The sequence below is a fragment of the Eucalyptus grandis genome, chromosome 7, assembly GCF_016545825.1.
Source record: "Eucalyptus grandis isolate ANBG69807.140 chromosome 7, ASM1654582v1, whole genome shotgun sequence".
Taxonomy (NCBI): Eukaryota; Viridiplantae; Streptophyta; class Magnoliopsida; order Myrtales; family Myrtaceae; genus Eucalyptus; species Eucalyptus grandis.
Genome location: NC_052618.1, coordinates 18,765,658 through 18,787,620, shown reverse-complemented (window position 1 = coordinate 18,787,620; position 21,963 = coordinate 18,765,658). Strand labels below are relative to the sequence as shown.

General features: G+C 38.8%; 1 protein-coding gene across 1 annotated transcript; it reads right to left on the bottom strand.

Moving 5' to 3' along the window:
• Positions 1-18,341: 18,341 nt before the first annotated feature.
• Positions 18,342-20,603, bottom strand: LOC120295939 (receptor-like protein 7). The gene has a single exon (XM_039317560.1). The coding sequence runs from the start codon at positions 20,601-20,603 to the stop codon at positions 18,342-18,344; it is 2,262 nt and encodes a 753-aa protein (XP_039173494.1).
• Between the last annotated feature and the right edge of the window lie 1,360 nt (positions 20,604-21,963).

Here is a 21,963-nt window from a genome sequence, read left to right as displayed (position 1 = left end):
ACATCTCTTAGTAAAAGCATCGTAGTTCATAGGCATTTTTTTTTTTGAAAACGGTCCCAGCGCAACTTATTAGCGGAAGCATAAACAAGTCTCACCATTCCTTCCTCCAATAACCATAATGCAATGCACACCACTAAGCACCATAAGATAAGATAAAGCCAAGACACTTTTATTTATATATTTTCATGATGGATTTCTCGGGTTGGTACAACCAAAAAGAAAGGCCAAGACTTTTAACTACACTTGGCCACAACCCAAAAGATACCTCGACCCCTATAACGATCACGTGTCATCCTCCATCTATCAGTGTCGGCTATCCCCAAAAAGAAACGTCAGCTCTCTACTCCTCACGCGGCCATCACACCCATCCTGGCCCGTTGGGCGGTGGTGGCGGCACCATCCCCCGAATCACTCCATTTCGGCGGACATGGACCGACAAAAACTCCTGAATGACCGGGCCCCCAGCCAGGCCCACATCATACATGACCAGCACGCGAACTCGCACAAACGTCAGACTAGGAATGGTAACGCAATCAATCTCTGAACACTCTACCTCCACGTCAGATGGGAGGCCATAGAAGGTATCCCGCGTGACAGTAGGGAGCGGCATCTTTCTAATCTGAAATGTTGATCCCCAAAGGGGTGAGTACAACTACTCAGCAGGTAAAAAATCCAATAAACCACTCAATGCATCACACAATACAATCATAACAATCATAGCATAGTACATGTCATTCATGCATACAAGCATAACTTACCTTGCAGCCATGCATATGTCATCTTACCATATGTACATACATCCTCATGTACTCATCACCATCATGTTATACATATACCATGCCATAGGTGCACATACAACCATGCACTCATCATCATCATGTCATATACCATCATGCCATAAGTGCACATACAACCATGCACTCATCATCATCATATCATATAGCCATGCATATGTCATCATATCATATGTGCATTATTCAATTTCCACTTTTATCTTTCAATTTGATCACCACATCTTTCTTTCTCGGGACCAGTAATTTCATCCCATATTTTATCACTCGCACCCCAATCCAAGCATCGCAAGAAACCTCTGGCACACACCACCGGGCATCCGGCACCCCCACATTCCGGGCATCTCGCATCCCAACTAGCATCATGAGGCATTCCCCGGGCACAAACCTCCGAGGCTTCCGGCACCCAACCATTTCGGGCATCTTGAAACTCCCGAGGACATCCGGGCATGTATCACAATACAACCGGGCATCTGGCACCCCCCATCCCGGGCATCCTGACACTCCCAGGGCATTATCGGCCCACCTCCAATAGTTTCCTCATTCATCATAATTCATATTCACCAATTTATGTCTCACAATCAACATAGCACATGATGTAATGGCAACAAAGTCAAATTCAGCATTTGATTCTATATGCAATGCCAAATATCATCACATACTCAGCAAGATTCAATCATCTCAATCAATATAATTAATAGGGCTCATCCAAAACAAAATAATCATAAATTTCAGCATTTGGAATTCGCACAATCCAGCTTGCACAGTTTTAGAAACATTTTCGTTTAAATGGGCAAATGAACTTAAAAAATTATGAACTTTGAATATGCTTCAGGGAAGACATAAATAAAGATACTTCATGCAGAACACTTTGCCGAAATAATTTTTATCCAAAATGATATGGCCCACGCACTGAAACTGACTAAGTCCAAACGCGTCAGATTACACGGTTTTTGAAATATTTCCGATTAAGTACTTTAATGACCTTCAAAAATTATTAAATTTGAATATGTAGTAGTCAAGACCCTAAAGTATATTTTTCAGGAAGATATCGAAGTCAGATTCGTCCTAGATAATTAATTATGGACGGCTGAAGCCCCTGTTCCTAGTACTGAACATTCCAGGTTTAGCAGTCTCCGAAAAATCACGATTTCACCTACTTATCTTCCATATTTTCCTCTGAATGTTTGATATGTTTTGCCTCAAGAGTTCTACTACAACTTTAATTAAGGCATCAAGGTGATATTTTCAAAGTAAAGTCACTTTATAGTCCACGAAGTCACTGGAGTTCAGTACGACATTTCCAGATCTAATGTCTTCAAAAGAAAAATCGTTTCACTAGGCTACACTTGTTCATTTTACCTAAAATTTTAGTATGTTAGTCTTCAAGATGTTCTCTACAACTTTCATGAAGGGGTCGAAGTGAAATTCTTATTAAAAATTTACATGCAACACACAAAATCACCAAGAGGTCAACAAAACAGCTTCAAATCTAACATTTTCGTAGAGGGAGGGTTTCACCCCTCAAAACTCATCCATTTTTCCTCAAAGTTTAGTATATTATACTTTAAGATATTATATACAACTTTCATGAATAAGTAGAAGCCAAAATCCGACTCAAACATCGCATGCAAGCCGCTACAACATTCTGGGTCAGACTGTTTACTCGAGAACAGCTTACTACTTCAAAACAACACTCTTAAAACTTCGGTTTTTCACACCCTAGACATCCGAAATTCATCACCATTCAATAACACATTCTAGAAACAACATGCAAGAGCAGATCAAAGGATCTAACTTGCCTCTAAATCGAGCTACGGCAAGCACGACGGCGGCGAACGACGGACGCACGGGCGGACTTCTTCCTCACGCGGCCTTCTCCTCCTCTCTCTCTCAGTTTCCCTCACTCTCTCTCTCCCTTTCTCAAAACCGGCCACTCCTTCTCTTTATTTCCCTTTTATTCAATCATTTTTAATCATTAGGAGCCGCCCAAGGTGGCCAATGGGTGTAACTCCCCTTTTTGCCACTTGGCAAACCCCATGCACATGATGGGCTTGAAGATGGGCCGGCCTTCTCCTCTCCTTGTGGTTGACGACCCATTCATGGGCTTATGGGCCAGCCAATTTGGCCCATCTTAGGCCCACACTCTTGGGCCTAAGACCCAAGCTTAATTAAATCCAATTTCACTTTTAATAATTCATCTTAACTCCCTCTTTTATAAATTCCAAATTTGCAATTTCATATGGCCATAAAACTTGTATCATTAAACTATAAGAATCAAATCTATGAGGTGTATAGCCAAGAACAAATTCTTCTTATCAAATTATCCCATGATACTAATTTTAATAACCCATGAACACAAGATACATTTCCATCCACATAACACTCGGTCTTAAAAGAAAATCAATAGCTAAAGCATAAACCAAAAGCAATTTCATACGAGACCCACGAGAGATAAAAGAAAGAAAGAAAAAAAAAAGAGGAATGTGTCGCTTGGTGCAATGGACAAAGAAAAGAAAGAAAGAAAGGAGGAAAGAAGAAATGAAAGGTTTCCTACGAGACCTGTGAACCCGCAGAGATAAAGGAAAGAAAGAAAGAGGAAAGTGTGGCTTGGTGTAGAAATGAAAGGTTTCTTACAAGACCCGTGAGAGATAAAAGAAAGAAAGAAAAAAAGAGGTACGTGTGGCTTGGTGCAGTGGACAAAGAAAAGAAAGAAAGAAAGGAGGAAAAGAAGAAATGAAAGGTTTCTTGCGAGACCCACAAACCCGCAGAGATAAAGGAAAGAAAGAAAGAGGAAAGTGTGACTTGGTGTAGAAATGAAAGGTTTCTTACAAGAACCGTGAGAGATAAAAGAAAGAAAGAAAAAAAGAGGAACGTGTGGCTTGGTGCAATGGACAAAGAAAAGAAAGAAAGAAAGGAGGAAAAGAAGAAATGAAAGGTTTCTTGCGAGACCCACAAGAGATAAAAGAAAGAAAGGAATAGGAAAGAAGAAGAAATGATAGGTTTTTGCAAGACTCGTGAGAGATAAAAGAAAGAAAGGAGGAGGAAAGTGTGGCTTGGTGCAGTGAACAGAGAAAAGAAAGAAAGAAAAGAGAAAAAAAAAATAAGAAATGAAAGATTTCTTGCAAGACCTGCAGAGATAAAAGAAAGAAAAGAGAGGAAAGTGTGGCTTGGTGTAATGAGCAACGAAAAGGAAGAAAGAAAGTTTCTTGCATAAACGCTACGGTGACCTTATCAAGTTCGAATTAACTTCGTTAAGGATTCAAGCCTTTTGTTAATCTATTCTCAGAGTTAGGTAAAAAGTTAGAAGTTATGTGATATTTGAACTGCACAATCCAATTTAGGAGTTGTTAAACTGTGAAATCACATGGTAAAGATAGATTAGGACATTATAGAGCCGTGGGTTTTGACAAAAATCTCTTTTGTCTTGGAATGTAGTGAATGATCTAAACATTTGGAGTAACAGTTTAGTTGGAGCAAAACTTTTAAAGTTTCATATCATGCTACCAATAGATTTGAATATTTGCTTTGAGCGACTGTGGGAGTCATTTTTGTTAGCAATTAAGTTTAGTTTAGTTCATTCATAGTTTAGGTAATGTTTTACTTGATTTTAATATTGTTTTACGCTTATTTGATAGGATTGCGAATTCAAAAGTTCAAACAACCTTTGTTGTTTGGTTTTAGGTTTTCCCAAGTGAATGATGTTTAACTTTTCTTTTCCTTGAGTTTGTAAACTCATATTTCATAAGTAATATGGATTAGATAGATTGTGAGTTATGAAATGTCATTTTTGATGCGTGAAATTTGGCTTAGGCATTTACCACTCTTTAGATGGTTTGAGAAATGTGCAGTGAAGGGTATTGTGAAACCTATACATATATATATATATATATATATAGATACACACGTGTGTGTGTGTGTATCTTTGCAAATGTAGTTTATGAAATAAATTATAAGATCATTTGAGAAATGATTTATGAAAAATATTTTGAGGTGAGTTGCCAAAGGATATATGTTTTGGTTTGTAAAATGTCTTCTAGATTTGTTTTATGTTACTGGAGGATGATGATTTGACACCTGTTACCGCTCTGAATTTGGTTAGGGGTTTCTATTAATGCTACTGCTTTGAGAATATCTTTTTGGACCGAGACACCAATTAATGATAGGTGAAGACGCTACTAAGGTGGAATCTTGATTGCGTGTTACTAAGCTTTATATTGTGACCATGGTTGATTATTGAATAATAGATCGGTCGATGATGTGGATCATTGTGTTTTTATAGAGATTGATCAACAGATTTGATTATTATTGTTTGACTTGTTATGGTGGATTAAATGAGTATTTTTAATGTGTTTATAGCCCTGTTGAAAACAAAACAACTCTTATTTGATTTGGTAGGTTAATTATATTTTTGAATTAGAATTATAAATTTTCAGGCATTGCTTTGTATCTATAATGGATACTCGACATGCTTGGAAGAAATATATTACTCACTAGGTTGTGGTTGCTCATATCATTTGTCTTCAACTTTTTCAAGTTGCTCAATTAGCGGCAAGTAGGGTGAGCCGTTAGCAGGGAATATTTGTTAGTAAGATTTTTTTGTATGAGCTGTATATGCTAGGAAAATATGTATTTTGATAAAAAGTTGTTGGTTTGTGTTTAAAGATGTGTCTTTCAGGTGAAAGGATAGCCATGTTATCTCCCATTTTTGTTTCCTATAAGCTAGCTCAATGGGCGAGACTTGCCCTCATACTTATAAATTGACCACCAGCCCCTTTCACAATCTCTTCCTCACACATCGAACTTAGGTTGGAGTCACAACAACCCTAATTAAATGACTTTTGGATCCAGACTTATAGATAACCTAAGTTCTGACACTAGTGTTGAGTGATCTTAGGCCTCTCTTACCTCAAAGCTAGCTTAACGAGTGAGACTGTCTCTCCTATTTATAAACTGACTACTAGCCTAGCAGCCCCTTCCACAACCGATGTGGAACCCAACATGGATGTGATAGCTAATGTCTCACTTCCTACTATGAATATGTCCCAGAAGGGAAAGGTAGCAGCATTGTTAAGTTTGATCAAATGAAGATGAGGGGCACTCACTTATTAGCGATCTCTACAAAAGTTGAACACAAGATCTTTTCGAATTATGAGAATTTTCATATGAAAGAAATACAAAAGCAATTCATATTCACTTATCTCACTCAGTTAACACATATATACAATAGCAATTCATGGTCACACACGCTGCTAGCAAGCCATGTCAGTCGGAAAAATATTAAACTATCACCACGTCGAAGTTTTTGGCAACTCAAATCGGCGATGACAATTGTCTTTTTTTTTTTTTTCTTATAACGAAAATGGCATTCAAATGATTGCTCAAAAGTTTTGGCATTGAAATGACACTTCTAATGTCCTTTTATCCTCTATAGGATATGGGACTTTTAGAATTGGTCAATACCATCTTCTTCTTAAGCGTGTACAAGTTAGTTCACTTATTGGGTCTTGAAGTGTTTGTCCAACCATGAGAATTGCTTTGATGGGATAGGTCGTGAGATAAACCTCAAGCTTCCCAGGTTCCTGAATCTTTAAGAGCACATTGCCTAGGTCTTTTTGGCTGGATTCATGACTCCTACAGTCAAATTCTTTCTCCTTGTGAGATAAACCTCGAGTTCAAGGAGAATTCATGATCCTTCACTAAAAATTAAAGTTCAGTAGTTCGACTTGGATCCTCATTAACATGCCATCTTTAGCTTTGTTCACCCAGAATGCTCTCGATAACTTCTCTGATGAACTAAAGTGACAGGAATGGCAAGTAAGTTCATTTCAGTCTTTTTTCGAACGGTTGCTTTATATACTAAGGTCATGTCGAACTCTTCTGGCTTGATCTCACCAGGGATCTCCCAGTTGAAGTGGTAGAGCAATTGTGCCGGCAGGAGTTCAATACTGGTAAGACCAAATAATATGCCTGGGACATCTGGCCCAAATGGTATATGCTCAAAGTTGGTCCCTTTGTAGCTAACTGAAGAGTCTTCGAATCTCTTCGGTATAAAATGATGAGCGCCTGTCCATCGATCTGGATCTCTTCCGAGTGCCATACCATGATGATGTCTAGTTTTTTCGTGGTATCTCATATCTGTGGACTTCACATCGGTCCCTTGACTCTCCCATAATCAAGGGATAAGGAGGATGCACGCAGAACAGTTTCTTGATGACTAATTTCAAGTACTGTAGTTCCCAGAGGTCTTCCTCGCTGACTTTCAGTTTTCTGAAAAGACTTGCCAAATCTCGGACTGTGCTCTCTCCAAAACTCTTGGGTTTCTCAGCATTTCCGCTGTTGCTGACTTCAGGGTTGTCAGTGTACCTGAGCTTCCACCTGAGAATATGTCCCAGAAAGTAAGGGATCTACGAGTTTGATCGATTGCGAAAACAGAACGAAAATTGGCGGTGTCGAGACTGGCTGACAAATGCAGGGTCTTTCAGGGAATCAACATTCGGTATAAGTGGAGGAAAGGAGTAGACAGAAGCATATTTTGACATTTAGTAGTGGGCAACGCAAGTTGATCTCTTCAGTATTTCAGCCATACTCTGATTTCCAACAAAATTAGGCACAAAATTTATGTGTAGACTCTTCTGAAGATATAGGAATTGTAAACACTCAACTGTTCGGTAATTGCAGGCATATTCTGATTTCTGACATAATTAGTCGCAAAATTTAGGACGCTTAATGCCCACCCAAGAAACAGAGATTTCATCCTTTTGCAGTTCATGCAACTTTTTATGCAGCACTTCCAAGTTTCTTCCTTAGATTAAGAGGGTCCCTTTGGTATTATCTGTCATAAGTCGAAACTCAAGCTCTCCAGACTCCTAAATCTTTACAAGCACATCGATTAGATCTTCTTCGCCAGATTCATCGGACCTGTTGGCCAATCCTATTTCTCCTTTGTGACCAGCAATGACATCATCGAGAATCTTGTCCATTTTACAGTGTATTCTTTCTAGTGCCCTTCTCATCCCCGAAGAATTCCAGGAACATTAGAGAGCGGTTCAAATCAGGTAGGTCGAAGCCTCCAGACAGCATTAACTGTTCAATGAGCAATGAGGTTAACCTGTCCTGATATGTACATTGTTCACCGAATATGGCCCAGGATATTAGGTTATTCATCAAGGAAACGAATCTCTTGCTCTTGTTGATTGGTGGCCCTCGAGACAAAGCAATCAAGCTAACGAAGTTCCATGCTTCTTATTCTCGTATTGATCTGAAAGACTGGACCTGCATATTGCTCAGGATCTCTAGGACCACCAGTTTTCTGAGTTGTCTCCGGTTTTCACCATATGGACAGAAAACAAGACCAACCTGTTGGAAAAATATTTGTGGAGAACGCCCAGAAAATTTTTCCCGCTACTATTTCTGTGAAAATTAAATAGGATAAAATACTAACTGAAAGCAGTAAAGATAAATAATAAATAACACTAGAATTTTAACGTGGAAAACTCTCCAAGGTGAAGGGAAAAATCACGGGACCATAGTCCACTTCAAACTTCCACTATGATAAATAATGGGATACGACTTCACCCAAAGGTGGATCTCTCGCTGTCTTTAATTTGTGGATCTGAACCTCTCACAAACTGGATAACTCTCAAAGATGACTCTCTTTCTTGGAAGGAGAAAATTGTTTCTTCCGCTACCCTGCTCTGATATTCTTGCTTTGTGTAACCTCTTCTCCGTTGAGGACTCCTATTTATAGGAGCAAATGCAATCCCAATTGAAATTGTACAATATAAAATCGCGTAGATTTATCTCCTAATCTCTCGTGATTTTGTATATATGAAAATATCATTTTGATTTCTTTCACAATCTCCCTTGATTTTCTGGATGTGAAAGATCACGTTGATTTATCTTCCGATCTCTTTTGATATTTTCTTTTTCTCTTTTTTTTTTCTTTTACACACTCACTACTATACATATTCTACTACAGATATACATAAATGCATTAGGCCTCTCCAATTGGGAGTGACCTACTCAACAAATTTCCCCCTCACGAGAAATTTGGAGAAGGTGTCAAACCTGCAAAAGTTCGACAGGCTTGTATATTCACTGTAGATAGAGATTTTGTCATCATATCTGAGCCATTGTTGTCAGTGTGCATTTTCTTTAGTTGTAGGGCTTTTTCTTCCAACACATCACGTATCCAATGATATCTGACGTCAATGTGTTTGGATCTGGAGTGGAAAGTTGCATTTTTGCTGAAGTGTATTGCGCTTTGACTATTTGAATATAAGATATACTCCTCTTGGTTGTGGCCCACTTCTTGTAGAAACTTCTTCATCCACAAAAGTTCTTTACATGCTTCCGTTATCGCAATATACTCTACTTCAGCACTAGATAGGGCAACACTTTTTTGTAGTCAAGATTGCCATGAAACTACTCCCCCTGCAAAAGTCATTAGATATCCCAATGTAGACTTTCTTGAGTCCATTTCCCCTGCCATGTCTGAATCCGAAAAACCTTCTAACACAGTTTTACCATCACCAAAACATATGTAGTTATTAGATGTACCACGAAGATACCTGAATATCCAATTGACTGCTGCCCAATGTTCCATACCAGGATTGGATAGAAATCTACTTACCACACCAACTGCATATGCGATATCAAGCCTCGTACATACCATCACGTACATTAGACTGCCAACCGCCGATGCATAAGGAACCTTTTTTCTATCTCACCTTTTGGGCACTACTCTAAGCTGAGTTTGAAATAATTTGCAAGTGGAGAACAAACTGCTTTGGATTTATTCATATTAAATCTTTCAAGAACTTTATTAACATACTGTTCTTGAGATAACCAGATTTTACGATTTTGTCTGTCTTGCAAGATTTCCATCCCAAGAATTTGTTTTGCGGGTCCCAAATCCTTTATCGCAAAGCACTTGCTTAATTCCTTCTTTAAGTTGTTGATCTTGATTTTATCCTGGCCAACAATTAGCATGTCATCAACGTAAAGCAAAAGAATGAGGAAATTACCATTAGTAAATTTCTTGACGAAAACGCAGTGATCAGCAGTGGTTTTGTTGAACCCATTTTCTTCCATGAAGGAATCAAATTTTCTGTACCACTATCTTGGTGCTTGCTTGAGCCCATAAAGACTCTTCCTTAATCTACACACAAGATTTTCTTTGCCTTTGATTTTGAAACCTTTTGACTGATCCATGTAGGTCTCCTCATTTAGATCTCCATGTAAAAACGCGGTCTTCACGTCAAGTTGCTCGACCTCCAGGTTCAAGCTTGTTGCCAAGCCAAGGACAACTCGGATAGAGGACATTTTAACTATAGGAGAAAATACCTCATCGAAGTCAATATCTTTCTTTTGAGTGAATCCCTTCACAACCAACCTTGCTTTGTATCATGGCTGTGAGTTACCTTCTTTAGTCTTTAATCTGAACACCCATTTGTTTTTGAGAGCTTTTCTTCCTTGTAGCAACTTGACTAAATTATAAGTATGATTTTCGTCTAAGGATTTCATCTCCTCCTACATAGCTTTTAACCACTCCTCTTTATGCTCATGTAATACGGCTTCTTGGTAGTTCTCTGGTTCTCCCCCGTCAGTGAGCATCACATACTCATTGGGAGAATATCTACGACTAGATTGCCGTTCACAAGTTGATCTCCTCAATTGAGGTTCTGATGGAATCTGTTCAACAATTGGTTCAAGTTCAATTGAAGTAGTCTTCCCTTCAATCCTAGATTCAACTTGCTTGTTGATAGGAGGAGCGACTGGGCTAAGATCAACTGAGTATTCGTCTGTTGATGGAGATTTTTTGTGCTTCTCAAAGTCCTCGATTGTCTGATCTTCAAGAAATACCACATCCCTGCTTCTGACTATTTTCTGGTTAATGGAATCCTAGAGTCTGTAGCCGAATTCTTCATGTGCATACCCCCAAAAAAAAATACATTGCTTTGATTTCCCATCAAACTTTAATCTCTCATCCCTTGGAATGTGAACAAATGCTCTACAACTGAACACCTTCAAGTGGCCATAAGAAGCATCTTCACCAGTCCAGACACTTTGTGGTACATCACCGTTGAGTGGAGCTGAAGGTGATAGGTTGATTAAATCAACTACTGTTCTCATTGCCTCACCCCAAAAGTGGTTTGGCAGCTTTGCATTGGAGAGCATACATCTGATTCTTTCACATATGGTTCTATTTATCCGCTCGGTGACACCGTTGTGTTGAGGTGTTTTTGGTATGGATCTTTCTAGTTTGATCCCAAGGTTTTTGCAATAATCTTCAAAAGGTCCTCGGTATTCGCCACCGTTGTCAGAGCGTACACACTTCAATCGCCTGCCTGTTTCTCTTTCAACCTTCATATGAAATTGCTTGAAGATTTCCTGCACTTGATCTTTAGTTTTCAAGGAAAATGCCCACACCTTTCTAGAGTGGTCATCAATAAATGTTACAAAATAAAGCGCACCTCCGAGTGTCCTTGTTTGCATTGTGCATACATCAGTATATATCAGATCTAAAATTTCTGCTTTTCTAGATGGTAGGGAATTATGAAATGCTACTCTATGTTTTTTTTCCATAATGCAGTCGACACAAGTATTCAACGATGTACCTTTTATTCCAGGTAGAAGTTGCTTTCTAGTGAGAATCTTAAGTCCTTTCTCACTCATGTGTCTGAGTCGCTTATGCCATAACTCAGTGGTGACTCCTTTTCCGGTTACATTCACCTCTCCTCTACACGGCTTGAATTGTGTGATATAGAGAGAGTTAGTCTTTTCTCCTTTGGCTATCACCAAATTACCTTTGGTGAGCTTCCATTTTCCATCACTAAAGAAATTGATGTAGCCTTCGTCATCAAGCTTGCCGGTAGATATAAGATTGTGGCGTATGTCCGGAACATGTCTCACATCTTTGAGTAGTAGCCTACATCCAACATTAGTCTCCAAATAAATATTACCCATACCAATAATTTTGGACGTACCTTTGTTTCCCATCTTTACGAGTCCAAAATCACCAGTGGTGTAAGATGTGAAAAGATCTTGACGAGCCGTGACATGGTAGGATGCACCAGAATCAACTACCCATGTCGAATATTGGGATGCAAGATTAATGGAATCATCACTTTGAATAATGATCACCTCATCTACAATATTTGCAATGTCATTCGTCTGGTTCTCATTAGCTTTGTTGATGTTATGACTTTTTTATTTTTCTACCTTTAGCTTTCTGCATTCTCGGATGAAATGTCCCAATTTACCACAATGATGGCACTTCTTGTCTCATCTAAAGTTGGATTGGGACCTTCCTCGTTGCTGATTCCGGAAGTTTCGGCTTTTGCTTCTCCCTCTCTGCTCTTGATTTTCTTGTCGATTAATGACAAGAGCCTCGGGACGCAGGGTTGACTCCACTCTCTTTCACCAGGATTCTTCATTCAACATTCTATCTTTTACCACGTCCATGGTAAGCTTGCCGTCAGGAGCCGAGTTGCTGACCGACACAACAAGTGTGTCCCAGCTTTTGGCAAAGAGCTAAGCAGCAATAATGCTTGCAATTCATCATCTAATGTCATCTTCATAGAATTGAGTTGGTCTATTATACCTTGGAACTCACGCATGTGTTCCGAGACACTGCTCCCGTATTTGTATTTCAGATTCACGAGCCGCCGCATGTGATTTGCTTTATTTTGCACCATTGTTCTTGCGTACATTTTCTCTAATTTTTGCCAAAGAACACTAGCATCATGTTCATCAGCAAAATTTTGAAAAATGCTCTTATCAATCCATTGTCGGATTTGAGCGGCACACTTCCGATTGAGCACCATCCATTCGCTTTCGGACATTGTCATTGGTTTGCCACCAAAAGATGATGCCAATTTGGCTTCCGCTACAGGATCGGACTCTTCGGATGTTAGTACTGGTACCCCAGGAACATTAGAGAGTGGTTCAAATCAGGTAGGTCGAAGCCTCCAAACAACATTAATTGTTCAATGAGCAATGAGGTTAACCTGTCCTGATATGTACGTTTTTCACCGAATGTGGCCCAGAATATTAGGTTATTCATCAAGGAAACGAATCTCTTGATCTTGTTGATTTGTGCCCCTCGAGACAAAGCAATCAAGCTAACGAAGTTCCTTGCTTCTTATTCTCTTATTGATCTGAAAGACTGGACCTGCATATTGCTCAGGATCTCCAGGACCACCAGTTTTCTGAGTTGTCTCCGGTTTTCACCATATGGACAGAAGCTAGCTCCTGGACCTTGAACACCTCTTTGCGATGCTCTGCATCAAAAGATCGTGGCTAAAACTTCGCCCACCTGGAGGACCTCAAGGTCGGGCCGTGCTAGCTTGCCATGTCTATAAGCAAATGATGCAGTAATGAAGAGAGCATGTGATGCAAATTCCCCATGAGAGGCAGCCTCCTAGGCCATGGTGAGAATTCGTAACTAGGTATAGGACACTGGGCCAAACCCGAAGTTTCGTGAGAACAAAAAGAACTGTGCATAGAGAAACAAGTGAGGCAGCCGGAGCAACAGCGATATTCGGAAAGCCATATCAAAACCACACATCTTTGAATCGTATGCGGGTTCGTTGAACTGGTACGGCAGTTCAATTTCTAAAGACTGAATTTTCTATTTCTAGATGAAAATCCATACGAAATCTTCATGAGATATGAATCTCCAAATTGTTGTCAGGTCTCCCATAAGTCCCAACACTCTTTCATTAACAATTGGATAAGCTGGCCCAGTGAACCTTTGCAATCATGTTACGTACATGGTCATCCTAATGGCCACGAAGCCTTAGATATCCGTAGTCTCTGTTGATTTACAAGCCTAGTTGACCCTTCGATGCATGACCAGATTGATACCAGCCAGCCCATTATTCAAGTCTACTTCAATACTAAAATCTCAATTCGAACTGTTTCGGATGTTTCGGATTTTTAACTTTTTATAGACCCGTTTACATAACCAAAACTAGAAGACGAAAATTTCCAATTATCATTAGATGAGGGATTCTCACTGTGATTGAGCAGTGCAACAGAGATCTCTCTCAACAGAACCATGTACAATGATACATTTGCTTCCAGAGCGAGCTTAGTTGATTCATATATAGAAGGATTAGGAACTATGGAACCGCAAATAGCAGCCTTGATTCAAGTAAGTCCTCATCTGTAGCTACTGGCCAATGCCAAGTATGGCCAGAATCCTATCTGCAAGCTTCAATTGGGAAGACAAGCAAAATCATAAACCGCCCTAATCGTACATCTTCTTTGCAGAGGTCCTGTGACATGCTAATCATCTGCAACTATAGATGGATTATGAATGTGTATATGGACAATACGTATAACAAAAATGAATATGTTTATTTATCTTTTGTATTAAATAAATAATTGCTTATTATTAAATTCATGTGATACTTAGAGATGGCCTCTATGTGTGTGTGTGTATATATTACATAAATCACTTCAACAACTCATGATTTGGACTGCTCGACTCTTTTATTCTAGATAGCGCCTCCGACGGTGGACTATAAAAGGAAAAAAATCAAAGTCTATAGCGTCGAAGTTCTCCTAATTTCCAAGTCATTCTTTATATATCTTTTTAACTATCGCCCTGGGATATGCTTGAGGTGCTATCTGCGGCCTGCGGGTAACAGGTCTCCTGAAATATTCCAAAAAAGGAGCTTCCCGACTGCAAATGGGTTAGTAAATAAGGACGTTATTTTAGAAGGCATGGACAGAAATGTCTACCGACTACGAATTTCTTGCACTCCAAAGAACACGCTAACTTGAAAAATTGAAAAAGAACAAGCAAGATACGGAAGGTCACTGTTGGGACGTTTTAAAGATATACGCCCGACCCAGTATCTTCCACAAATGAAAGCTGAAATAGAAATATATAATACTAGAATTAGCCCGGTTGTCGTAAAATTTGATGAAGCCACTGTTAACTATTCCCATTCTAATATAATGTAAACTTTTGTAAAATTACTGTCAACAATTTTAAAGTTTAAGTCATTAGTTGAATGCACAGTTTCAATACTTTAATCTTCTAATAATTAAGAATGGGATATAGTATCACAGTAGATGTGATCTTGATTGTGTAATATTCTATAATGTTAAATTTCCTATCTCGTAACACTTGAATATAGTGTAAATACCTGTGTGCGGTCTCGATGATGCGTGGTTTTCTTCTCCAATCACACATCTGATCAGCTAGAGACGAGATGACAAAACCCATTTAATCGGAATCATGCAGTAAAAGGAGCTTCGGACTTTCTGTTGAGCTAACTTGCAGTCAGTCAATGATGAAAGGGATGCCGAGTGAGGACCAATTGGGCCAAAACATCACATCACCTATTTGGACGAAAATGAGAAAGTTCACATTTCACATCTCTTCCTTTGTTGTCTTACGTCACGATGGTCATTGAATTGTTCCCTAAGATGGTCTGAATACAACTTTTTATCAAACTTCAAAAAAAAAAAAAAAAAAGTGGGAGACAATTCCGACCTCATGAATTGTCAACTACCGAGGTTGAATTGTTCTTGAAACTACGTTCTTATGTTTCTCAGCTATGGCAGTTCGCATGCAAATTAGCAGCGATGAAGAAAAATTTGATCCCTAACTTGTATGAGCAGATTTCTTTTCAAATATAGGCTGCCTAGTTTTATTACATTAATTTTTCAAAGCTAATCATAAAGAAGGACTGCTTTATCAATGTTGAAGTATGATCAATTGAGTCATTTCAGGCCAACTTAGCTATAACAGCAACTTCGACAAAGACTCTACCCTATTTTTAGCTGATGTTCTTTTTTGGTTCAAGTTAATCCTAATGAATCATTTCCAAAACTTTCCACTTAGCGGAGAGAATATGCAATTAAGCATAGTGTACAAATTAAGCATGAACGTGAAGAAGACGCAAGAATTAAAGCCCAATCCAAACCTTTACCTCATCTTTCTCTTGTTCCATTTCTTCACCCTCTTCTGTTACGTTTCTGACGTGCCAGTTTCGTAAATCTGTTTTCAAGTACTCGAACCGTTCGATATTAAAATTTATAGGTTAATGGATTCGATCTAAAACAGATCTAATAACGGGTTTTGAAGCCTGCCCAGGCCCGAAATACAAATTGGGCGGGTCTAACCATGTAATTTCTCTTGGGCCCTGGTGCATCCACCTAGGCCCGCAAAAGCCCTGCAAGCCCGATTATTTTACGAAGAAGTTAATAGTTTTATATTACCAGCAGGATTTTAAGGTCCAATACTGGTCCGCCCATTATTCAAGTATAGTTCAAAACGAAAGTCTCAATTCGGACCGGTTCGGATTTTTTTCCCAATGGCCCCCGTTTACATCACCATGCCCAAAAGTGCCAAAGTCGTGTACGAATGAAAATGAATAAAAGAGTGAATAAAGTAAAAGTCCGAACTATTTCCATCTTAGTCTTGGCTTTGGCACTCCCAAAAACAGTATTTTTGCCATTTTGCCCCTTTGTCTTGCATGTTTCGGTCAAATTTTCCTCCATTTTTGCTTATTTATTCCTTTTCTTTTCTTACGGGTCCCACATTCCTCCTTTGTTCTTCTCTTTTCTCTAGGATCTTGGACAAGGAAACTCTGGCTCCCACTTGCATTCATATTCATTTTCTTCTCCTCTTCGTATATAGGATCATCTCTCGGCAACTCAAACTCTTTGAATAATACATATAAGAAATAGGAATGTATGTTTCTTTATCTTCTATTAAATAATTTAACATTTTGCATTCATTTTATGAGCCAATATATATAATTAAATGATGGAATAAGTGTATTGAAAGTTCAAAAACTTGTTACAAAATTGCACTTGAGTTTTAAAATTTTCAAAAAATGCAATTAAGTCCTATAACTTGTTGGGAAAATACAATTGAGTTATAAAACTTTCAAAAAGTGAAATGAAGTCCTAAAACTTGATTATGAGTGCATAATAGCCCTTCATACTACTCTCAATGCTTTGGGATGGAATGCTATAGGATGGCATTTAAGTTCAATTCATTCTTTTTCTGAGTTGTTGCTCCAAAGACCATGGTCATGTCAAACTCTTCTGGCTTCCAATCAAAGTGGTAGAACAATCGAGCAAGTGAAAATTCGATATTGGCAAGACCATATAATATGCTCGGACAAATCCTTCTACTTGCTCCATATGGAATGTATTCGAAGTTAGTCCCATTGTAGGTAACTGAAGATATTTTGAATCTCTCTGAAATAAAGCATTTGGCATCATTCCATTGATCAAGATCTCTTCTTAATGCCCACACATTGACGATGACTACAGGTTTTGGTTGTATCTCTTATATGGAGACTGCACATCTGTCCCTTAACTCTCTTGTGATGAAGGAAATAGGAGGAGGCAAGCGTAGAGTTTCTTTAATGACTGGTCTCAAGTAGTGTAGTTGCTAGATGTCTCGCCGATTGATCATCTCTTTTCCTTAAAGAACTTGCCGAATTTCAGATTGAGCTCTCTCCATTACTTTGGGGTTCTTCACCATTTTGGCCATCGCCCATTCAAGGGCCATGGCTAATGTAACATGAGGACTTTAGACTAGGTCAAAAGTGTGGGCTAAAAAAAAAAGGATCGCAAGATATAAAAGAAAGAAAGAGTAAGTTCACTGAGAGTTCTAAAATTTGTCATAAAGTGTAATTGTGTCATAAAATTTTTAAAAATGTAAGCAAGTCCTCGAACTTGTCATAGAAGTGGAATTTAGTTCTAAAACTTTCCAAAAGTGCAATCAAGTCATAAACCTCATTAGTAATTTTCATTTGTCAAGTTGGATGGAGTTACAAACTAATAAAAAAAAATGGATGCAATTAATAGAATGACTGATTACACGAATTTAATAAGTTATAGAACTTAATTACACTTTTTTAAAGTTGTAGGACTCCATCACACTTAGGACTTAATTGCACTTTTTGAAGATTTTAGGAATCAATAGCACTTTTGAACAAGTTGTATGACTTATAGCATACTTATCTCTAAAAAATTTCACTTTTTTTTTCATGAGCCAATATATATAATTAAACGATCACTTATTATCCAATGCATACAATCAATTAGTATTGACCTTTTTATATTATATTACATGAATCACTTTCAAGAATTTATTTTAGGGATGCTTCAAAAGTTTCATTCTAACCAATTTTTTTTATTATTTATGTCCCACGCATGAATAATTAGAAAATGCTCTATATATTCCACCACCAAGATGGATTAAACTGAATATAAATGGATCATTTAAAGTTAATTCTAGATTTGCAGGAGCCAAAGGATTATTCCGAAATAAAGGGATTGACTTAATTGGCGGTTTTACCTCATTTTTTGGAATATGTTTGTCTTCACAAACACAACTATGGGGCGTTATGATTGGGACTTACCATCGCAAAACAACATGGTTTCTTAAACTCAATATGCTTATGGACTAGTTAATATCTATAGCAAAAAAACAGAGAAAGTTACAAGTACTAAATAACAGAAGACGAAGGATTTCGATTGAGCATTCCTTGGTGCGGACCATCTCTTCTACCTTCTTCGCCTTTGTTTTCTTCTGCCGAAGTTCTTCGCAAGACGCTGAACCCTTCTTCTTGTGATCAAGCAGTTCCCGAGGACTACTCCAATCACTAACCCGCTTGCATACCCCATGCACACGATCTTCCATTCTAATTCCATTGCACTCCCCGAATCTTGATCTTCTTCGGATGTAGGAGATGCTGATAGCGTTTTGGTATCTCTGCATTTTCTAGACATAGGAGTGCCACATAGCCCCAAATTTCCCTCGTAGGAATTGTTTTCAAATGTAGCAAACTGTTGTGATTGCGGTATTGGCCCGGTTAGACTGTTATAAGATATGTTGAAGACCGAAAGCGAATTGAGTTGCGTCAACTTCTGAGGGATCTCTCCTGAGAGCTGATTTTGAGATAGGTCCAACGCCTCCAAATTGGTTAGCTTTGCCAAGAATGGAGGCAGAGGACCCGAGAGAATGTTGTTGGAAAGGTTGAGCAATACTATTTGCTTAAGGCTTCCGATGGCCTTGGGGATTGCTCCACTAAAGTTGTTGCTCGAGAGATCAATCAATGTGAGGTACCCTTGGATCTTTGAGTAATTCATTTGGATGCCTTTGGCAACTACTCTCATAGAGTAATGAAAGGTTGTGTCTGAAGAGAAAATCCAAGCCCGCTTAATAGCATCCCCAATGTAGCTTGACGAATTTGTCTCAAAAACTTTCATGGCAGTCCAATGCTTGAAGTATCCCGATGGCAAGCTACCGGAAAAAATATTTTGGGATAGGTCGATGATTTGCAGTGCAGGGAACTCAATCCTATCAGCGGGTTCCCCAATAAGTCCGTGAAATCTATTATACCGCAATATAAGTACCTTCAACCTGAGAAGTGAGCTCAACCATGAGGGGAAGACATCCCTAATCTGATTGTTTCCGAAATTCAGGAATTCCAAATTGTCACAGTTGCGGAGCGATCTTGGCAATGGCCCATGCAATTTATTCCAACTTAGATCAATCATAACAAGCGCACAGAAATTCCCATTCAAAGGAGGAATTTTCCCAATAAAGTTGTTGCTCTGTAAACTCATTACTTCCAAAGTACCACTCAAATTACTTAAACATTGTGGAAGAAACCCAGTCAAATTATTATAAGACAAATCGATCATCTGGATAGAGCTTAGATTGCATATAAGTGGCGATATTTCTCCTGAGAGCCTATTATTTGAGATGAAGTAATACCACATATTCTCAGAAGCGGGAATAGGAATTGATCCTTGCAACTTGTTAAAACGGAGATCTATTACAACGAGTTGTTCCCACTTGAAAATAATGGGGTCTTGAGCAAAACTTGATAGAAAGTTGCCGGAAAGGTTCAAATGACGTAGGTTTGTTGTGCTCACATCCAGAAACCATTCAGGAACTTGACCAGAAATGTTATTGTAGGATAGATCTAAGAAAAACAAGTCATCTTGATCTTGCAGAAACTCCGGGAAACCATTCAAGTTGCATGATCCTAAACCTAGAGCATAGTACTTGTGAGTTATGTTGGTTTCGACAATCAACGACAGTTTGTTAGAGGATAACCCAAGTGCTTGAAGGCTTTTGGCCTCTGAAAACCTATCTAACTTTATAGTGCCACTCAAGTTATTTGAATTCAAATTAAGAGTGTGGAGACCCTGTAATTGGAAAGTCGTGCTTGGAATTGCACCATGGAATTGGTTGAATGAAAGATCAACCTCAATCAACCGGGTGAGTCTCCCCAACGAGGATGGGATTTTGCCACTCAGTTGATTTGACCGAAGTGTTAAGAACCCAAGGTCCAGGAGGTTTTGGAAAGAAAGTGGAATCTCACCCATTAATTGATTGTATCCAAGATCTAAATGAGTAAGTTGAACTAGGTTTCCAATGGAAAATGGAATTTCGCCCGTTAACTTATTTAAGCTTAAATCTAGACTGGTAAGTTGGACGAGATTTCCAAGAGAGGATGGAATTTGCCCAATTAACATATTGCCTGCTAGACTTAAACTCTTAAGCTGGGTCAAATTTCCCAAGAAAGATGGAACTTCACCCGTGATAAAATTGAAGCGTCGATCTAAATGCTTCGGGTGATTAAGACGTCCAAAAGAAGATAGGATTTCACCTTTATATGGGCCAACATATGCAGCATCCGGACATATTAATGGGCTGACACGTGAAGCAAGCCAAAATCTCCTATCTGGCTCAAAGTCCGCATAGGAAATATCTGCAAATTTATATGTGGTCAGGTCCTTGAGTGTTGTGCCCATCGACCTATTATTTGACAGGTCTAAATGGACAAGTCGGGTCAAGTTACCGAGCGAATGTGGGATGTGGCCCATGAAGTTGGAGTCGGAGAAGTTCAAGTACATCAGGGAACTAAGATTTCCAATTGCCGGAGGAATCTCACAATTGAAGTCATTCAAGGAAAGGTTAAGGCTTCTTAGGTGAAGAAGACGGAAAATACTGGCGTTGGAGTATATTTTACCCGAGAGACAACTACAACCGAGGTTGAGGCCGATTACGTGACCGCTTACCTCATCACATTCAACACCAGCCCAAGAACAACAGTCGCTTTGAGTTTCCCCTGTTGATGCGTTCCAGGATTCGATCTCTGGTTGCACATCTGAAGTGGCGCTGGAACAGCAAGGAGGCTTTCTAGAGAAGAAGGTTGCCTTGAACTCCAACAATGCAGATCTCTCGTCTTCTTGGCAATGTGGTTGGGTTGAAACAAGAGAGTGTGAAGCAACGCAAGTAAGCAAGAGTATCAAAAACTTGAAGTGAAGTGACTCTTTTTCCATGGTTGGCTTAGCAAATCCAGTGGTACTCTCACACTAACTCTGCCGACTCAGGTGTACATAAGGCCTGATGATGGAGATGTTATATAGGTGAGTTCTTCTCCGATGTCATTTTCATGCTTTAATCTAATACAGTGAGTAGACTATGATAAACAGATCATGTTACCGTGTGAATGTTATAATGGGTTGGTTGACCAGATAGCCTTCTAAAATAGTCCGTAACGTCTTTCACAAGGCCTTCTAGAGATCATGATCTATTTCTGTGACCGACTGTGGAACTCAATTCCTCCAATTATATATGACACCTCAGGACGTGGACTGCTTTACTTTGGAAGGCATGAACAGAAATGTCTCTTGACTTAGAATTCTTCCACCCCAAAGAGCACGCCTCCTTAGAAAATGCAAGATACGGAATGTCATTGTTTAGGCGCTTTATTAATATACGCTTGACACTGTTTCTTCCCCAAATATAAACTGAAATAGAAGTATATAATACTAGATTTCACCTACTCAGTTTAGAATTTTGTAAGACTGCTACAATCGTTCTAGAAAAAGGTTTTAAAAGAGTTGAATTTAGGACTTTCTGCTTTGATACCATGTAAAGATTTGTGAGATCACTCTCAAATGTTCTAAAAAATTAAGCTGTTAGCTGAACATTGTTTTAATAATTTAATATTCTTACTGTAAAAGTTAGGAATATCCGATCATAGTAGATGTTTATGCTGGTTATGTAATATCATGTAATCTTGGATTTTCTATCTCATAACACTTGAATATAGTGTAACTACATGTGTGCGGTCTCCATATCAGGCGGTGTTTTCCTCTACAATCA